The sequence below is a fragment of the Thermothelomyces heterothallicus genome (genome assembly GCF_042370625.1).
Source record: "Thermothelomyces heterothallicus CBS 202.75 unplaced genomic scaffold P884_scaffold_27, whole genome shotgun sequence".
In the NCBI taxonomy this organism is placed as follows: domain Eukaryota; kingdom Fungi; phylum Ascomycota; class Sordariomycetes; order Sordariales; family Chaetomiaceae; genus Thermothelomyces; species Thermothelomyces heterothallicus.
The window spans coordinates 496,723-515,577 of record NW_027192588.1 but is presented as its reverse complement, the minus strand read 5'-3'; the positions used below and the strand labels follow the sequence as shown (position 1 = coordinate 515,577).

The following is an 18,855-nucleotide window of genomic DNA, read 5'->3' as shown; positions in this document are numbered from 1 at the left end:
GTGTAAGATGCGGGGTAGGTCTCAAGACCGTTGGCTTGTCCAGTCACATCTCCAGTCAGCAGCATCGCGGGCCTCACCGCAGATGTTGGCTGTGATGACCAGTGTGAAGTAGACACGTACTTTTCAAGGTTCTGTGCTGTGTGGTTTGTCAAGCAAAGCTAGAATAGTCGTTGTCGTCCTATATTTAAACGTGGCGTATTGTAGTGCAGAATGTGCACATTTGCTAGTTATATGTATAAAGGACCGCATTTGCGTATGATAGCTGGATGATAACCCTTTCAACTTCCTTCCAACTCTTCTACAGAACTAACCCGTACAGAGCACGACGGTACGGAGGGTTATCTTTTCGTGTTAGCGCTCTCAAGTCTTTTAGTCAAACAATCCCAACCTTTGCCCTGAGAGCCCAATTTTCCGTATACCTTAAGTATCTGAGGTATTCTTCACACTTGGCTTCGCCAGCAAGACGAAAGTACCTATAACGATGGAGGTTTTTCTTCGAAATCTACCCGTTCATCTGGCAGACCGGGGTCTAGAAAAGCAACTTCAACCGTTAATGGAACAGCTATCCATCAAGGAGTACTTGGTTGAGAAACAAAGGAAAACAACGACGGGGCGCATCACGTTTCGCCGCGAGGCCGAGGGTGCGGAATTCTTGAGGCATTATGGAGAAGAACCAATCCATCCGACTCGCTCTCAGGCCTTTCAGCTGCGCAAGCCCAAACACCCACCGACGCAAGCCCGTCTGGAGCTGATGGGTCGGAAAGTCTATTGCAAACCCAGTGACAGGAAGCCCGATGAAATCGTACTTAAGACCATCGAACATGAAGCCAGCCAGCGCACCTACGATGAGGCGGACGCGGAGAAGCCGACCAAGACGCTCCAGGCCACCGAGTTGAGTTGTGGCCACCACGCCTTTACCCACGGGAGGCTGACATTCAACGCCGAATGGACTGTTACTGAGCCTTGTCATGTCAAGTTTGCTCGGAGATGCCTCATCATTACCCTGACCAGATGCAAAATCCAGCTGCGAATTTTGTACCAGAGCATCGTCGAGCTTCTCTGGCGTCAGAACGGTAGCGCCACAGTCATTCTCTATTGGGCACCGACCATCTTGGAACTGGAACACACGGGCTATGAGTTGATTTCCAGTTTCTTGCACAATCGAAAGTCGGCACCCTCACGTCAAAGGCTCGATGCTATCGACCGCGACCACGCCCGCATATCTCCCTACTGCTTAGTTTATCACTTCCTTGTGCCTGTCCCCATTACCGGACACGTCATGAACGACTTTGAGGTAGAGATGCTGAGGCTCACTCGCGAGGAGCTCTTTCCAGTCACCCGCTACGAGTTCGGTTTCCAACAAGCAGCCGAGTTGCCATTTGCGGACGCGGCGGCACGCCTGCAGAACCAGCTCGACCAGCACCATCGCGCCAACTCATTACCATTTGACCTGCTGTTTCTCCTCCAGGCCCTCATGACAAACGGGTACCTTCATCCGACTACCATCTCTGCCCTGGCTCAAAGGTTAATCCAGCGCTTCGAGGCGGCCAGGAAGACAGGGGGCCCGCCTCCCGTCTCTGTCGATGCTTTCAAAAAGCTCTTTGACTGGATCGACTACCCGAGTCCCTACGGAAACCCGGACATGTTTGAAGTGGACGGTATTATGGCATACCTAGAAGAGTCTGAGTCCCTCGTTCGGGAGGGCGCTTCCCCAAGAGCAAGGATATTCGAGGAAACCCAGGACAGGACTCGCATCTTTAGAGTGGTTGTCACGCCGACCAGCGTCCTGCTTCACGGCCCAGAGCTTGAACCTATGAACCGTGTCCTCCGAAAGTTTCCGAACCACTCATACTTCATCAGGGCGCAGTTCTGTGACGAGGCTGGTAATGACCTCTTTTTCAATTCCAAGGTCTCGCTCGACCGCATTTACAATCGATTCAAATCCATCCTGTCAGATGGCATACAGATTGCGGGCAGAGTCTATAAGCTCCTGGGTTTCTCTCACTCGTCTCTCCGTGCCCACTCAGCATGGTTATCTGCACCCTTCTTTCATCAAAACCAGCGCCACGGTCCTGACTTCATCATCGAGACTCTTGGCGACTTTAACGACATCAGGTCGCCAGCCCGACGAGCTGCCCGCATTGGCCAAGCCTTTTCAGAGACGCCTTGGGCCCTTGACCTGGACGAGTATGGGATTCAGGTCTCGAGAATCCCCGACGTTGAGCGGAACGGGCGCGTCTTCAGCGATGGGATCGGGACGATTTCTCATGATGCCCTCAGTGCCGTATACAAAGTTATTCCCAAGTCCAAGGGGTTCCCGACTTGCCTCCAGATTCGCTGGGCCGGAGCCAAGGGAATGTTGGCTCTGGATCCGCTCTTGGAGGGTCGCCGGATATGCATCCGCGACTCCATGATCAAGTTTGCGAGCAACGACAAGCAGCTCGAAATCTGCGACATGGCGTCCAGACCTATGCCCATGGTCCTGAATCGTCAGCTCATCAAGATTCTCGAAGACATGAAGGCGCCCGACGAGTGGTTTCTGAACCTCCAGAGCACCGAGCTTCAGAGATTGCGAGGCATTTCTGCCTCGGTGTACAACACGGCCAGCTTCATCAGGATGCAGAAGGTTGCCGAGAGCATTAGACTACACGATTTCCTCCGCCAGACGGAGGCCATGGGCGTCGACTACAGACAAGATAGCTTTCTTCGCGGCGCTGTCGAGATCATCTTGCTCCGCGAGCTTCGCTTGCTCAAGCACAAGTCCCGTATCCCTGTCCGCGAAGGAATAACCCTTTTTGGAGTCATGGATGAAACAGGGTTTCTCAAAGAAGGACAAGTATACGTGACGTTCGACACGGAAGAGGGCCGCTACGCTCAGCCCCCGGAACCCGGACCCCTCCTGGTTACCCGCTCGCCCGCGTTGCACCCGGGAGACGTTCAGATTGCCTACAACACGATCCCGCCAGAGGGCCATCCCTTGACCCAGCTCCGCAACTGCCTCGTCTTTAGCAAGTGGGGCTCCCGAGACCTCCCTAGCCAGCTCTCTGGCGGCGATTTGGATGGCGATGTGTTCCACGTGATTTGGGACCCCGAAGTGGTCGGCGCCTTGACGACCTATCAGCCTGCTGACTATGGGCGAACCACACCCCCGGAGCTCAACAGGCCTGTTACCTTGGCGGACATAGCGGCCTTTTTCGTCGACTTCATGAAGACTGACCAGCTTGGGGTGATTGCTATCCGTCACATGATCCTAGCTGATCAGAAGGAAGATGGTACACGGGACCAGAATTGTATCGCGCTTGCCGAACTACACTCTTCGGCCGTTGACTTCTCTAAAACAGGTCAAGCAGTCGACCTATCTAGGGCACCTCGGGTCCGAAAGTGGAGGCCAGACTTCCTCGCCCCAGGACCGTCGATCACGGTACATGACAAGTCAAACATTTCTCTTGACGATCACGTCGTACAGGAGGACAGTGACAGCGAGGACGAGGAGGGACAGCCTCGGTACGGATACTACAAATCGGAAAGGATCATTGGACAACTCTACAGGGCAGTCGACGAACGAAAAATTTGGTCCAAGGACATCAAGATGATCATCAAGGCCAGGGGCCCGTCTTTCTGGGATGAGATGCTCGCGGCTCTCAAGCAACGGGTGAGCGAGATAGGGCCCGTCGAATGGCGGCATAGGTCGAATCAGGCACTGGGAATTCTTCACGCGTACGTCAGAGATTCCGTCGTTATAATTGTACTTGAATATAATACCTAACCTCTTCGCAGCTACGAAGACGCCATTCACGGGGTCATGGTCGACTTAGCAGACCAACCACACCAGCCCTTGACGGAACTGGAAGTCTTCGTCGGTTATATCATCAACAAGCGTGGCGTCCAAACTCCCCGACAGCGCGATCGGTCTGTCAAGCTCAAGGACGAGTTCGAACACATTGCAACGTGGATCACCCACGAAATGCGCAACCCGCCTTCAGTCAGGGGCTATACTAGTGAGTTGGATGCGCTTGAACTCTGTCTCGCTTGTCTCTGTATTGGCTGCGAAAAGAGATCTCGGGATACGCGCCCCAGACCTCGCAGTTCCGCTCGGAACCTCGAGAGCTTCAAAGTCGTAGCAGCCGCGACACTGATACAAGAGCTGAGCGCTCTCCAAAAACGGAGAGGCATCAAGGAATATCTCCATGATGGCGGCGAGATTTTGGCAGCGAGATTTCAGCAGGCGGTAGACTTAACAAGAGTATAATACTGTCAAGGCGGTAGTTCATCAAAGAGGATTGAACCTAAAAGAAAACCCTAAGACCAAAACAAGAGCACGTATCCTGTATGATCCTAAATTACCCTACTGTTTTTCTTGCCTGCCAGAACATCCTACACTCTCTATCCTAATTCCTCTCTCTAAAACTGAAATATCATTGAGTTTTAACAAATTGCTAAATTTCAAACTACAAATCTGCTCTTGACATTTCCTAGTTGATTTTCCTATTAACTCTCAATTTCTACCTATTAACCCTAACTACTTTAGAGATCCGTAAACCTATTCTTCTCTTCTCTTACATTCTTAACCTCGAAACATCCTACCTTCTTCACCTTTATATTTATTTCTCTCAGCAAAAACACCGTTCTTATTCGAATCTGCTCTACTATTTTCCAGCCTTGCCCTCACTCTGATAACTATCCTCCCTCCGTTTTCTATATGATTTGCTAATTCTCGATCTGTCAAACTTCCTTGCCATAAAACTTTTTTACCTTTTTATAATAATAACTCTATTCCCATTTCTCTATTGCCTAATGAACCCTGCCGCCCTTACCCGACATTTTTTTCTATAGCCCTAATTAATGATACCTCTCGGGTTTTCCTCCTTTTTCAAGGCTTCTAGTAATCCCTTCTCTAAATCCATCACTCCGAACATTGTTTAACTCTTCCTCTTCATTTCCTTCTATCTTGTAAGTATAATCCATATACAAGTTTACTCTAATTAAGCCAAATATTCAACGAGATGACTTGGAGGGGGGAACCCTCTCTCGTGTACACAGTAATCTCCGGTGGCAGATCTTGCCTCCGAACCACACATCAAGGCTCCACATACAGCCCATAAAAACAAATCAACCATTCATAACTCGCCTGTCCCCGCACTCTTACCGGACAAGGTCGGGGATCCACCCCTGGGCCTGCACGTCGGATCCTCCAAGCGGGTCGGCATGCTTTCTTTGGCTGAATTGACCCAACATGTCCCATCAGGGGTCAATTGGTATTGCGGGGCCCCGCTCCCTTATGTGATGACCATCTCAAGCCTCCCCCCTCCTACCACATCTCACCTTTCTTGTTTTGCCTTCCAGACCTCTTATTAGATATTCTTCACCACGAGAAAAGACCTTCCGTTTGCTCGCCCGCCATGCCGCCGTTCCGCGCCGAACATATGGGCTCCCTCCTACGGCCTCAAAAGCTACTAGAGGTTCGTGCAGCCATCCGTGAAAAGGGTTTAAACCCAGATGAGGCCGGCCTACCTGCTATCGAAGAGGAGGCTGTAGCAAATATAGTGAAGCTACAGCAGGAGTTAGGCTTTAAGGCGGTGACTAGTGGCGAGTACCCTCGTACCCGTTTTTGGGGGCTTATGTGGCACGAGTTTGAGGGTACCGTCCGACTTGAAGACGCCAACGAAGAACTATTTAGACTTTACCATCCCGATGTCTGTTCGCTTGTTTCAGTCTCGCGAAAGGTTATGCCAGGAGAGTCGGTCATCACCGGGTCGAAGCTGAGACATAATCCCGAGAAGTCGCGGTCCAACCTCCACGAGCTTCGTCTTGTGCAAAAGTTTGTGCCGCAGAGCGAGTGGGCAAATATCAAGCTCACCATGATCACGCCAGCCTGGTTTCACATGCGTTACAAGCAAGGCCGGGCTTATACCAAGGAAGCATACGCGAACGACGCCGAGTACTTCAAGGACGTGGCCAAGGTCTACCAGGCCGAGCTGGATCAGCTCTACAAGGCAGGGCTACGTAACGTTCAGTTTGACGATCCTGGTCTGGCATGTAAGTGTTCCTGGTCCCTGTTACAGTCTGGGGAATGAGGCCCCCCTCCCCCCCCTTTTTTTTTTTTGGCATTTCGGCATCTGACCGAGACTCCCTAGACTTTTGTTCCGACAAGTTCCGGCAAGGGTGGGCTGAGGACCCGGACAACATTGGGACCGTCGACGACCTCCTGGACGCTTACATCGAGCTATACAATGACTGTGTCAGCAAGCTGCCGGCCGACTTCCACACGGGGGTGCACCTCTGTCGCGGAAACTTCATAGGAGGGAAGTTTTTCGCCGAGGGAGGCTACGACGTGATCGCGCAGAAGCTCTTCCAGAAGCTCAAAGTCAACACCTTCTACCTAGAGTACGACACAGAGCGGGCCGGCGGTTTCGAGCCGCTCAAGTTCCTCCCCAAGGACAAGAATGTTGTGATCGGGGCCATCTCTACCAAGGTCCGGGAGCTAGAAGACAAGGAAGAAGTAAAGAGACGCATCTACCAAGCGGCGGATTTCGTCGCAGAGGGCAGTAACCAGACCCGCGAGGAGGCTCTCAAGCGTATTTCTGTCAGCCCGCAGTGCGGGTTCAGCACCCACGAGAGTGGCTACCCGCTTACCGAGGAGGACGAGAAGAAGAAGCTAGCGCTCGTCCGGCAGATCGCTGACGAGATCTGGGGCGAGCCGTAAATTGACTGAAACGAGACAGCACAGTCTTGAAGACAGGATTCCGGAGTTCAGAGAGCCATACAAGAGTGTTAGCATGGATGTATCAACTATGGCTTCAACAGCTACAGCAAGCAGGACTGGACAGGAGTTGAAAAGGGGTCGGCGGGTTATACCTACATCTGGACATCAACTTCCAAGAGGGGATGAATCAGGTGGGCGTGCATATTCCGGGAGCGGGACGGTCTTCGAGAGCGTGCTCGATGGGTTGGGACGAATTGCAGCACGATGGTATTCGTTTTAGTTCTTCTCAGGGTTCAGAGGCTCTGTCACGATGCTGGAAGGTGACTTCTCAAACAGCGTATTTACTCTCGTGCATGCGCATTAGTAGGTACTTGATGATTGTGAGGTTTGCTGCGCTTCTCCACAAGTTCCGGCCCTAGTCCAGTGCAACAAACAGCCAAGCCACCAATGGCGGAAAAACGCTTTGCCTGTCGAGCATGGCAGCCGGAGCAAGAGCCGGGCTCCACTGCCTGTCGCGACGTCACGCTCAGCCCCGAGCCGAGCCGCTGCCGGCTTGTCCTTCATACCTAGTTCCATCTCGCATTCACGTCGAGTTGGGCCTCGTAGTTTCTTACCTTTGCAACTTCCATAATCCTATTTCTCTACCTGGCCGTGTGCTTTACTGACGCGGACTCTTCTGCTGTGCTATCTCCCGATCAAACATTCTATATTCATCGTCACTCGAGGTACTGCTCTGTTTCCCTCCACTCTCCCCCTTGCAACTTGAACCATGACGGGCAACGGACCGGGCATGCTCTACGTTACCATGCAGCCCCGCGAGGGGCTGTCGCTGGACCAGTTCCATGAGTGGTACAACAACGAGCATGGCCCGACACGCCTGCGCCTCCCGCACATCTTCACCAACGGTCTGCGGTATCGCGCCACCGACGGCCAGCAGCCGCAATTCCTGGCCGTTTACGACGTGACATCGATGGCGCACCTCGAGACACCCATCTACACGGATTTGCGCGCAAACCGGTCTCAGCGCGAGGCAGCCACCATTGGCCAGGTCGATGTCGACCGCAAGTTCTTGGACCTCGTGGCCACGCAGCAGAGCCCCTTGTTTACGCCCATCGAGCAGCTAACTGACGACGAAGCAGAGGGGCTCGTGCTGGTCTCGGTCGAGGTCTCGCTCAGGCCGGGCGTCGAGGGCGCCGAGGCCGCCGTCACCCGGTGGTACCAAGAGGAACACATTCCCATGCTCTCCAAGATCCCAGGATGGTTGCGCAGCCGGGTGTTTCGCACCCCTTCGGTCATCGAGGGTCCGCCGGGCGAAGTCAGGATTGCCACACTGCACGAGTACGCCAAGGAGAACGGCCTTGGCGGCCCCGAGCACAAGGCGGCCATGAGCACCGCTTGGCGCGAACAAGTCTTCACCCACTACATTGCCCACAAGGCCCGCCGCACCTATGAGTTGTTTTACGTCTTTGGCCCCGCGCCGAGAGAGCTTCATGCCCTTTCGCGGCTGCCGCCGACCGCCGCCTTCGCGACCGCGGACGGCAAGATCTCGACGACGCCCGGCGAGAAGGACGCGGCCATCGACGCCTTCGTCACGACGACGGACGGCCTGACCATTCCCTACCGGCTAGAAGGCAATCCCTCACCACAGGCGCAGACAGTGGCCTTCTCCAACTCGCTGCTCACATCGATGCACATGTGGGACCCCTTGGTCGCCATCCTCAAGGCAGCGCGCCCCGACCTACGCATTCTTCGCTACGATACCCGCGGCCGGCACGACGTGCCCTCCCCGCCAGTTCCCGCCAACCTCGACATGCTGAGCGACGACCTGGCCGCGCTTCTCCGGGCGCTCCGCATCCCCAAACTGCACGCTCTCATCGGCGTCTCGATGGGCGGTGCGACCACGCTCAAGTTCGCGCTCAAGTACCCGGCTCTCCTGGACAGGTTCATCGCGTGCGACTTCAACATTGCCTCCAGCGACAAGAACACGACCGCCTGGAAGGAGCGTATTGCCGTGGCCGAGGGTCCCGACGGCGGGATCCGGAAGTTGGCCGGTCAAACGGTCGAGCGTTGGTTCCACCAGCACACCATGACGGCCAAGAAGGACGTCGCCAACTGGATGACGGATATGGTTGCTGCCAACAGCGTCCAGGGATTCCGGTATTCTTGCCAGGCATTGTGGGATTATGACCTACGCGAGGAGATGAGAGGGGCCAGAGTTCCGGGCCTCTTGGTTGTCGGTGAAGGAGACGGCAAGGGGGCGCTGGTAAAGGCCATGGAAGGGTTCAAGGACTTGCTTGGGCCTTCCGGGGCGGAGCTGAAGATTGTTCCCCAAGCAGGGCATCTTCCCATGTCGGAATCGCCCAGCGAGTTTTGGAACGAGATTGCTGGTTTCCTCTAATAATGAAGCTTCGGCAAATCATCAGCTAATTAATCAAAAAAGGCACATGCAAATGGGTTGTTGTTAGCCCTAAATAGCACTCCCTCCTTGCGTCTCTGGGCTTGGCTACATCGATTCGTGTCGCTGGTTTCCGCCTCGCTTTAATTATGTCTTCAAACAGAAGGCTTCTCACTGAACAAGGCCTGCTTGTCTTCATCATGCACCGGTGGCGCAACCGCAATCTCTCCGCGCATAATCTCAATTGCCGATATCAGGGGCAAGAGGAGCATGAGGAGAGACAATAGCTGGCCGAAACTCCACTGCTTCTCGCCTTCGTCCTCGAGCTTCACGTCCGGGTTGCCAAATGCCTGCGAAAGGAGGTAGGCACGGACAGTAGCCCCTGGAGCGGCAGAGTGCCCGTAATTAGCAGCGCAGTAGAGTGATTAGCTCCATGTCTAATTAATTATATCGGCTAATTAAACGGTATTTAATGGAAACCTGACATACCGATGGCGATGCCCAACATCAAAATCAGGCCAACAACCTGGACGGCTTGGTAGAACCGCTGCCTCCGGCTTTGTAAGTACCACGTGGCCAAACCAAAGACGACACAGTTCCCCACGATGGTGACGATGGTGCCGACGTAATCGAGCCCGCCGACGTTGGAAGAAGTTGACTCAACCTTCCAAACGCAGCCGATGGGCAGCGTGTCTGGAAGCCCTTTGACTTTGCTCTGCAGTACATAGACTCCGTATACGCAGGAGAGAGCCAGGTTCGCAAACATCAGGACCTGCCTCATCCACCTCAATACCCAGTCCCGTTTGAAGTCCTGGACCAGCGCAAGAAGTGCCGCGTTATGTGTCGCCATGGAGAGCAGTGCCAGCATCCAGATGAGGAAGAAGTGATAGGGCACTAACGAGTCAGACTTGACGAGTCCAATACTCTGCAGACCGATTCCGACCATGATCTGCTGGTCGGAGTACCCGTTGAGGAGCTTTCGGCGAATCACCGACTGGTTCTGGTCCCGTTGTGTTTTGAATCGAGATGCGTGCCAAGTCAAGCTCTGTAACACTAGGCTGGCCGATATGCACAATGCCAAACCTGCTGTAATAGTCGAGGCAAGAAGAACCTAAGGAAGTTCCATCATCGTTAGCATTGTCCTAGCTCAACAGTTGGGAAGATATACGCCTGCTCCTGCGATGCCAGCATCGCTTGGCACCGTATCGGGGATGATGCTGCATTTTCCCTGCCCCGCCATTTCAACGAGGTAACTGCACGAAAGACGAAAGAATGAGGATCGCAACTTAGAAACGAGAGGGAAAAACAAGAAGACTGGAGCGATGTAAAGATAGCCGAGAAACAGTTCCTTGGTGCATCTGGTTTCTTGTAGTACAACAATCTATAGATCCATAGGTGATGGGCATAAACATATTCCTGCTGTTTGACTTCCATTCCTGTCATGGCGCGTTCTGAAACATGGGCGCCTAGATGAACGTTGCAAGGGGAGCCAACCAGAGCTGGCCGGGAAGATGACTGGATAAGGTGTACCGGGGCTGCCACGCTAATGGGGCTGTGTCCGGGCATGAAAACCAACCACAGAGATCCTTACTAGTGATACCCTAGGCAATCCAATACATTCCTAGCTTTACAGGTCCTTTCTTTGGCTTTTACCTTTTTGACCACCTAGTCCTGCCGGGTGCGGAAAGGGTGCCCATGTTGATACAAAGACAATCGTTAAACGAATCTTTAGGAAAGAATTTGCATATGTTCCGCATCACTAGACTTGTGAGAACAATGAGTTCTTTGAAGATCCATCGTGTAATTGGTTCCACAAGAATTGGCATCAAACGGACGTCGGATGCCCGATCGCTATTTCTCAAAGGGCGTCCATCTGAACAAGCCATGCCCTTCCACCCTATTCATGAGTCACTACGGAGTAGAATCTGTCTATACGCGCAGTTCTCGACCATAGGTTGACCCTCGAAATCAATACTTGTGGTATCTTCGCCTCTTGGCGGGTGTAGCAAGGGTGAAGTCGACGCACGACTCATACGTTTGCCCTTGACCGAACCAATACCACTGGATAACCTGGAAATAATGGCAACGAATTAGTTCAGCTGATTTCAACCCTCTCCAACCCGTCAGGAAAGAGATAAACTGCCAGTAAAGGAGGTACTTACACAGGCACTAGCCTTGGTGCACTTGTGACCCAGGTCGGGCAGCTTGACGCTGAATTTTGTTTGGTCTTTAGGGGGGTTGGCAGAGCCAGCATAACCCTCCGGCCAGGTAATCAATGGTTCACCGATGACACTGTTGCTAGAGGTGTCGACGATCGAGACATTGGCATATCCCTCGTGCGGGATCCGGATCCAAACCTCCATGTCGACAGCCTGGCCGACAGTGTAGTTCTGCACATTAGCAACGTTGTCGGCAAACTGATAGCCCTTGCAAAGCCAGAGGTTGCACTTTTCGGGGTCATATGGGGGCTTTAGGCCGTCTGGGTTGGCTCGAAGCAAGGCCTCGGGGTACGAGGTATTGTCGGCTCGGTAGAAGTCGGCCATAGTCTTACCGCATGCTGCCTCGGTCGCTTCCCCCGGTGATCGTGTTGCTGGCTTTGTGACGATACCATGCGCTGAGGCCTTGGCAGCAAGCCCGGCAAAAGCGAACAAAGAGACAAACCCGGAATGCATGCTGATTAGGAGACGTCTGTCCGTGTGGCGAAGGGTTTGGGTATACGGACGCGAAAGACTCGCTGTACAGAATCAGGTCACTGGTTCATGCCACCTCGACTGGCTCCGCTATCTTCTTAAATATGTCCTATTATCCCATGTTTTGTTTCACGCCTGCCTTGACCTTGCGCGTCTGCAAGACGGCAAGGCCTGTAAAGTGAAAGAGGTCTTGATAGACAGACCTTGTTTTGCCGAAACATTCCGTTCCCAAAAGGGAATTGCGAGTCAAAGCGGCCAATGGCACGTCAAAGGGGTGAATGAGATTGATGACGGATCTTCGGCAAACCTACGACCCAAATTTTCTTGCCAGTCACAAGAGAGGGAGCGACAGAGCAGCCGGTAGGGAGAGATTGCGGAGGGTAGGACATACCGAGGCCCCGAGTAATTAGTGCGTGCTGAACGCAGGATGCCTACATATGGACAAGCATCGGCTACCCTTTGTTTCCGACAACTTCTTATTCGACGATGCTTGGGTGGCGAGGTCGGTGAAATTGAGAAAAGAAAAAGATGTGTAATTAGCTCTCCCCATTGCGCTTAAAAAAGAAATTTTAAAAAAATAAAATAAAAAGGAAAGAAAGAAAGAAAACGAAAAAAAAAAACTGTCAAATTATTTAGGCTGTTTCAGAGCGCTAATTATATAATTACATACATCCGCATCGTAACATATTCTAATTAGTACATCTTTCTGTTAGGTTTCTAATTCTCTAATTATATCGGTGCCTGTAATCAAACGGTTTGATGAAGGTCTGGTTGTAGTATTCAAAATAGTTCAAAAGATCGATGTCCTCTTCCTACGTTTGCTGGCCCTGTGGTTCTGTATAAGAAGAGGATGGGCACAAAGAACCCACCGTTTGCAGACTCCACAGGGCATATCTTATCTATCCTTACATGATGGACGCGTCCGTAGACACACGTATTGCATCACGGTTGTTCTACTAGAAAACCTCCCAACCAGCTCGTCAAAGTTGGAAGTCTGAGCACTCTTCAATGAGCGCCAGACCTTTACTATCGGAATAGCGATTCGACAATAATGAGGTACGGATTACACAGAGGAAGGTGAAGGCACGTGTAGGGCCCGCGAGTTTATTATGCTTATAATTGCGGAATCATACGTGTAGTGCCTTTAATATTAGACTCTACAGAGCATAGGAACCTCGAGTAATTATTGTTAGTATTCTTTAACTTTTCCCTCCTACTTCAAATTAGGTTGGACGGTTCGAGATCAAGCGAACAGGCGTCCTTTTATAGGATTTAGATAATTACCTGCCCTAGTTAATAATATTTAATGTCGTCATCTAACGTTGCTAACTATTCTACAATGTGTTGCTAGCTCAATCTTGGCATGCTAATTTCTTCTATTAGGTATTTAACTCTGTTATTCAAGCCATATTGATGTTTCCCTATGCCTTGTCGTTCCCTTTACTTCGTATTATTACGATACGTTGCGTGCGGGTAGATTCGCCAAGCGAGGAGCGCCGTTGCTTGACACCCTTTAGGAAAACAAGGCTTCTGGCGACCTAGGGTTGGCACCTTCAGGGGCCATGTCTACGTTCGGACTCTGCTATAAATTAAGCAACCAAACGAATATCTGTGGCAGGTCTGCTCCGTCTCCTTTACCAACGTAGTCTTGCAACATAAATAGCCATCCTATTTCACTCGGAGGATGCTCAGTGCTTCGAGGTTTGAGAAGACCTGGCAAAGTGCCAAGATCTTGGCAGCAGATGTTAAGTTTTTGTGTATGTACACAATGACCCTACGATACACAAGCTCAAAGGTTCGCGAACCTAGGAAAAGAAGGACACGAGGGCTCCACCAGATAGAACTTGAGAGGGTTGGGGGTGGAAGGAAAGGGCCCCAGTCAGGTTGAAGTTTAGACGGTGACAGTCGAGCCGATGGGGCCGAAGCGGATGTTAGACCAGATGACCTTGCTAATCATATTTCGTTAGCTTGAGCGATCTTTTTTTGCCCGACATTCTATGGTTTCGACTTACGCATTGGGGTACTGAGCCTCAACGTCGGCCGGGACGCCAGAGTCCTGAGAGCACGGGCCCCGGTCACCACCAGGTTGGCCAGCCTTCTCAGGGGGGTAGCTCGAGTCGAGCCAGAGCATGTTGGCGTAGTGCTGGAAGGAGAAAAGGTAAGCATCATGGACGCGGGACGTATATAACTAGTGGCAGTTGCGGGGAGAGAAGCGGGAAAAGGGGCGGGGAGGGTTAGGTAACGTACATCATCCCAGATGGACATGACGAGGACCATGGGAACGCTGAGTGCCGAGTTGATGGCACCGAAGCCGCCAACCTCCGAAAAGCGGTCACGGTCATCGAAGGCCTCGAACAGGGCACTGCACAGCTCAGGGGTGATAGCGGCGCTGTCAGCATCGATGCCCGCGACCTTGGGGCCGGGGATCTCAATCCTCTTGCCGTCCTGGACGAAGAACTGGGTGAGCTTGTTCTCCTGGAACTGGCTGACGACGCTGTTATTTGAGTTGGTTAGCATCAATCATTTGACCTCCTTTTTCTTTCTTTTTTTTTTGGGGGGGGGGGGGGGGGGGGGGGGGAGGGGTTTCAAGCACGGTGTACTCACGTGAACTTCTTGCTGGTGTCGACAGTCAAGCCGGGACCGTAGAAGTCCTGGTTGCCCATGCGGTAGGGGTTGTAGTCGCAGCCGTTGGCATCGCAGTCACCAGCGAAGCGGTCCTCGGAGTAGGTGCCACCGCAGTTGGTGGTCTCGCAGACGTGGTATTTAGGGTTCTCGCAACCGTGCGGGGTGAAAGCGAAAGCATACTTGTTCGACTCCCTGGTAAGAGACGGTCAGCGACGACGGGAACCACTCGAGCTAATATACCATTACCGCCCAGGCAACAAAACTTACCAGACGTCGATCTCAGCGCAGCAGCCGCCATAAGGACCGACACCGGCGTTCGCATCGTTGGTGGACGGCTTCCAGCCCTCGATGTTGCCCTTGCCGCCGACGAACTTGAGGTCGCGGGCGCATTGGGCATCGCAGTACTGTTTGGAAGAGGGCAGTTAGCAAAAGGGGACCTTCCGTTTTCGCAGCAGATAGGGGCACCCTTCTCGGGTCATTGAACTTACCCCAGTGCCGAACTTAGCACCGGCCTTGTTGGTGGGGTAGCTCGCCACACCGCCATCCTCCTCCATGGCCACAAAGTAGAGGGCGCTGTTGAGGCCGCACTCGACGGCCGAGAGGTCGACGTCGAAGGCCAGCTCGTTGCCCTTGAGGGTGAACATCTGGTACTTGTCCGCGCCGTTCATGAGGTAGAGGCGCGAGCCAATGTTGGTGCCGTACTCGTGCTTAGTGACGAAGGTGAGCGTCAGGGCATTGCCGCTGGTCGAGACGCCATAGGTGCCCTGGTAGTTGGCACCCTCGAGCGCGCACTTCTGGGCGCAGTCGGTGGCAGAGCTGCAAGCGTTGGTCCACTGGTTGCCGTCGTAGCAGTTCTGGGCGTTCGAGTCGTGCACCCAGCGCCAGTTGGAGTCGATGACGACCTCGCCGTTGACCTGTTGGCAGGATCCCGGGGCCGTGCACTTGGACCAAGTGAGCCTGGGGTGAGTCTCGGTCTGCAGGGTACCCGCCTGCTGGGCCGTGGCCAGGCTCACTAGGGGCAGGGTCGCCGCGAGGTACTGGAGGTACTGCTTCATCTTGACTGCGACTGCGAGAGAGCAACAGACTTCTGAGAGAAATTGGAGCTGGTTGAGCGTTGGGAGAATGGACCTGTCCGAGGCGCCGCCTCATTTGTATTTTTATATCATGAGTCTCTGCCAAAGATTCGGAAGACTGCTGTCCAGATCCGGAACCTGCCTGTCGGGGGCAGTGGAAAACTGAGCCGACTTTCCATACCACTTGTCCCTTGACTTGGAATTGATCAGCCAACGGTTAATCCGATTTCGTCGCGGCATCGTGCACCGAGAGTCTTGGCCGGACCGCCCCAGACCGGGCGACGCCAGCGGGAATAGATTGGGTGTCAGTAGAAATCTGGGGTACGCGCCCCGTTCGCGGACAGGGCAAAGGGGGGAGGGGGTGGTAGGGGAGCAGAGACTCGTCCAGGGTGTCGCTGTGTTGCTTGAACGCACTGAGGTATCACGGTCCATCGGCTGTGGTTGGCGGCTCAGTACTCCGTACCCGGCGTCAGACCGCGATCATTTCTCTTCCGGGTCGTGATCTGCATGCCCAGCACGGAGACTGGAGCCCCGCGGTTGTACCGCCGTCCACAAGCGGTCCCGCCGCCGCGTGGAGGAGCAGCTCTGCTGGAAGGGAAGGGTAATTTAATTCTTTTTTGCTAATCAATAAAATCGGGCCCCTCCCCGAGCAATGTTGTTGATGCCGCTGCCCCAGCAATGCCGGGCAGGGCCCAGCGCGGCCCCATTGGCGGGTGCCGGGACTCTAACAGGCGAGACGCCGGCAGATGGTGCCGTAGCTGCTTCTTGGCATTCCCTCCTGGGTTGCATCCTGGATGTTCTTCTCCCAGGAGACGGGTTGTGGTGTTTGTTGGCACGGCCCCGGATGCGTTCAGATGCGTTTTCCCGTGCTCTGACACCACTTCTTCCCCTCCCGCTCCCCCCCCCCCCTCTTTTGGCTCGGTCGCCACCACCAACAATTGTTCTCTTCCATGGCCGGGCTGGGATTGCTGTCCGCGCTTCCCAATGAAATGTGACGTAACCCAGCCGCTGGGATTTATCCCGGAGATTGGCCAAACGGAAGTATCGGCTCCGATTCGTGGAGAGCCAACGCCGGCACGTCTCGGCGTTGTCTTCTCATCCACATCTCTGGGCGATTTCCTCGCTGGAGTTCTTCCGCTGTCAACCGAAATGTCTTTTGCCAAGCGTCAGGTTGTCGAGTTGCCTCTCGGTCAGGTGTTGCCAACCCAAGGCAGATACGAAGATAGATGCGTAATAGGTAATAATCATACACGACGCTAGATCTGTGGCCATCATCCTTCCGCGGGCTAGCCCGGATCTCGCATTCGGTGGTAGCATCAAACACGCTGTTTGGCTTTTATTAATTAAACTTGATTATGCGTCCATAAATCGTTGGGTGTAGTTCGATCTCAGATCTCTTCCTCCTTGATCCCTCCCCCAGAACCGCAGGACGACTGGCCGTAACTCCCGCGTCCATAGCCACCAGAACTGACTGATCTGACGGGATTCGGAGCCTGATTCCATGACAAACATGGACGCGAGGTTGACTCGGTTGAGGTTTCCGCGGTTCAACCTGCTCGGGGCCCGGTTCCGTGGGCCGAATACTTCATATAATTAAGATTCCGATCAAAGGAACTTGCACTATTATTATATCGTCTCTGGAAAGGGTTAATCAACTCAGGCAATGCCATCTTCAATGTGGCGAAGTTTCGCAAGGTTGCGAGACGATTCCACAACCAAAGCTTCGCCTCTGCCCCCGCCCCTTCCCTAGAACCTGAGTGACCGAAAAGGTATATGGAGTATCAAGTAATTAAGTACAAGGGACTCCGCTGCCAGAGTCTCTCTCAGACTTCTCCGCGCTCTGCTATTGGTCACCATTCTTCCGCGTCCTCCAAAAACTCTCAGTTACCTTCTCACTAAGCATAAATGTCAGGAGAACAGGGAACAGGCAGGGAACGCGAGGGAACGCGCTCGCATCGACGACTCCAAGACCTCGGACGCCACGGACCCTATACTTAGAGTCCAGTACGGCCAGGGAGTCGCTGTCGGCGTCGATAGCACATGTGCTTGTGGGATGGTGTCCAAAGATCTGGTTTTCGATCCACTCCCGGTCTGTCTCGTCGTCGCAAGTGCCCTCCGCAACCGGCGTTCCCGGGCAGGGCGGTTCAACTGGAACAATGAGCCCCAGCGGAGCAGGAACGTCAGCAAATGCACGGCGTGCCCACTTGACCATGTCAAGCTCGGCGTTCAGATCGAGTTCAGTGCCTGCGTTGTCCTCTTTGAACAGGTGGAACTTGATCTCGGGTGTGTCTCGGGGGTCGGCGCTCCTCAACAAGACAGTTCCCGATCGGCTCTGCGGGTTGATCTTGACCGTTGACAGCCCAAAGGTGTTTGGAGGGTCGACCGGTACCGAGTCAGTGGGCGGCCAAAACCCGCGCAGAGCAAAGGTACCGCCAACCAAGAAAAAGTCGCGCTCGTCGTAGGCAGCATGAGCGCTCTTGCGGAAGATGCTGTTCAAGGGAGGTCCTACCGTGTAGGGCCCTCGTCCCTGCTTCCAGAGTTCTACGCAGGGGTCGCCCGGCGCCCCGTAAGTGCAGGTCGAAGCGTCCCGATCGGGTGCCGGTTGCTGGAAGTCCCGGGCAGCGTGTCCCACAACAGGCACCTCATAATTGTCCTGCAGGTTCGCGCCAACTCCGGGGAGGTCGACAACCACATCGACGTCTAACTGGGTAAGCTCCGACGCGGGCCCGATGCCAGAGAGCTTAAGCAGCTGAGGCGGGTTGAAAGTGCCACCGGAGAGGATGACCTCCGTGCGAGCATACGCACGCCCACCGGGTGGTTCCCTGGTTAGAAGCTGTGTGGCGGGGATCTACGCTATAAACACTCTGCCATTGAAGAAAATCGACGCCGTTCACCCTATGTTTCTTCTGCGGGTCGTCTAGATCGGCGAAGAGCACCTTGGTGGCCAACGTTTCGAGCTGCACAGTGAGCTGGTACTGCATCTGCCCATCTAGATCCACCGCCCTAGCGGTCTCGAGGATATAGTCGCGGGAACAGAAACGTCTCCACGCTGCGTCCGCGTGTAGTGGGCGGCCGAAAATGCCCTCGGTCTGGTCGCGCTCCGGAATAGGACCGTTGGGGTCTGCGAGCACATTGGTGGCGATGTCGCTTGGGCTCTGGCCAATGTGCCCAGAGACGGCTCCGAGGGCGACTAGGAGATTGTTCTGACCAGCCCAGGAGGTCTCGTTGCTCATAATCGTGTCGAAGTAGCCGTTGAATCCGTGACTCAGAGCCCCAGGGGTCATGGTCCTTCTCGATGCGCTCAAAAATCTCTCCCATATGTTCTGGGCTGCAACTCTGGTCAATGGCAAGGAAGAAGAAGTGTAGAAA

The 18,855-nt window shown here is 53.8% G+C and overlaps 7 protein-coding genes across 7 annotated transcripts; 3 read left to right on the top strand and 4 right to left on the bottom strand.

The window, feature by feature from the left end:
* Positions 1 to 481: 481 nt before the first annotated feature.
* On the top strand, positions 482 to 4,249 carry P884DRAFT_208965 (RNA dependent RNA polymerase-domain-containing protein; the record flags this gene model as incomplete). The annotated part of the gene is made up of 4 exons (XM_069438911.1): positions 482 to 2,935; positions 3,014 to 3,322; positions 3,383 to 3,717; positions 3,778 to 4,249. 4 exons carry the CDS (start codon positions 482 to 484, stop codon positions 4,247 to 4,249), a joined length of 3,570 nt encoding a protein of 1,189 aa, XP_069294635.1.
* A 1,150-nt stretch (positions 4,250 to 5,399) lies between these two features.
* Positions 5,400 to 6,703, top strand: P884DRAFT_209010 (uncharacterized protein; the record flags this gene model as incomplete). Its single annotated transcript, XM_069438913.1, has 2 exons — positions 5,400 to 6,036; positions 6,135 to 6,703. The coding sequence occupies 2 exons, from the start codon at positions 5,400 to 5,402 to the stop codon at positions 6,701 to 6,703; spliced, it is 1,206 nt and encodes a 401-aa protein (XP_069294634.1).
* A 552-nt stretch (positions 6,704 to 7,255) lies between these two features.
* Positions 7,256 to 9,192, top strand: P884DRAFT_263788 (Alpha/Beta hydrolase protein). The gene has a single exon (XM_069441789.1). The coding sequence runs from the start codon at positions 7,473 to 7,475 to the stop codon at positions 9,099 to 9,101; it is 1,629 nt and encodes a 542-aa protein (XP_069294633.1). The 5' UTR covers positions 7,256 to 7,472; the 3' UTR covers positions 9,102 to 9,192.
* On the bottom strand, positions 9,193 to 10,368 carry P884DRAFT_249997 (uncharacterized protein). The gene is made up of 3 exons (XM_069440627.1): positions 10,267 to 10,368; positions 9,588 to 10,209; positions 9,193 to 9,480 (listed from the first exon to the last, which is right to left on the bottom strand). Exons 1-3 carry the CDS (start codon positions 10,336 to 10,338, stop codon positions 9,254 to 9,256), a joined length of 921 nt encoding a protein of 306 aa, XP_069294632.1. The 5' UTR covers positions 10,339 to 10,368; the 3' UTR covers positions 9,193 to 9,253.
* Positions 10,369 to 11,066: 698 nt separating this feature from the next.
* P884DRAFT_314819 (uncharacterized protein) lies at positions 11,067 to 11,770 on the bottom strand (the record flags this gene model as incomplete). Its single annotated transcript, XM_069445252.1, has 2 exons — positions 11,067 to 11,168; positions 11,261 to 11,770. 2 exons carry the CDS (start codon positions 11,768 to 11,770, stop codon positions 11,067 to 11,069), a joined length of 612 nt encoding a protein of 203 aa, XP_069294631.1.
* Positions 11,771 to 13,679: 1,909 nt separating this feature from the next.
* P884DRAFT_209064 (glycoside hydrolase family 7 protein) lies at positions 13,680 to 15,468 on the bottom strand (the record flags this gene model as incomplete). Its single annotated transcript, XM_069438917.1, has 6 exons — positions 13,680 to 13,737; positions 13,801 to 13,931; positions 14,036 to 14,282; positions 14,393 to 14,605; positions 14,681 to 14,817; positions 14,902 to 15,468. 6 exons carry the CDS (start codon positions 15,466 to 15,468, stop codon positions 13,680 to 13,682), a joined length of 1,353 nt encoding a protein of 450 aa, XP_069294630.1.
* A 1,861-nt stretch (positions 15,469 to 17,329) lies between these two features.
* P884DRAFT_272415 (GMC oxidoreductase-domain-containing protein) lies at positions 17,330 to 18,770 on the bottom strand (the record flags this gene model as incomplete). The annotated part of the gene is made up of 2 exons (XM_069442524.1): positions 17,330 to 18,319; positions 18,381 to 18,770. The coding sequence occupies 2 exons, from the start codon at positions 18,768 to 18,770 to the stop codon at positions 17,330 to 17,332; spliced, it is 1,380 nt and encodes a 459-aa protein (XP_069294629.1).
* Positions 18,771 to 18,855: the final 85 nt, after the last annotated feature.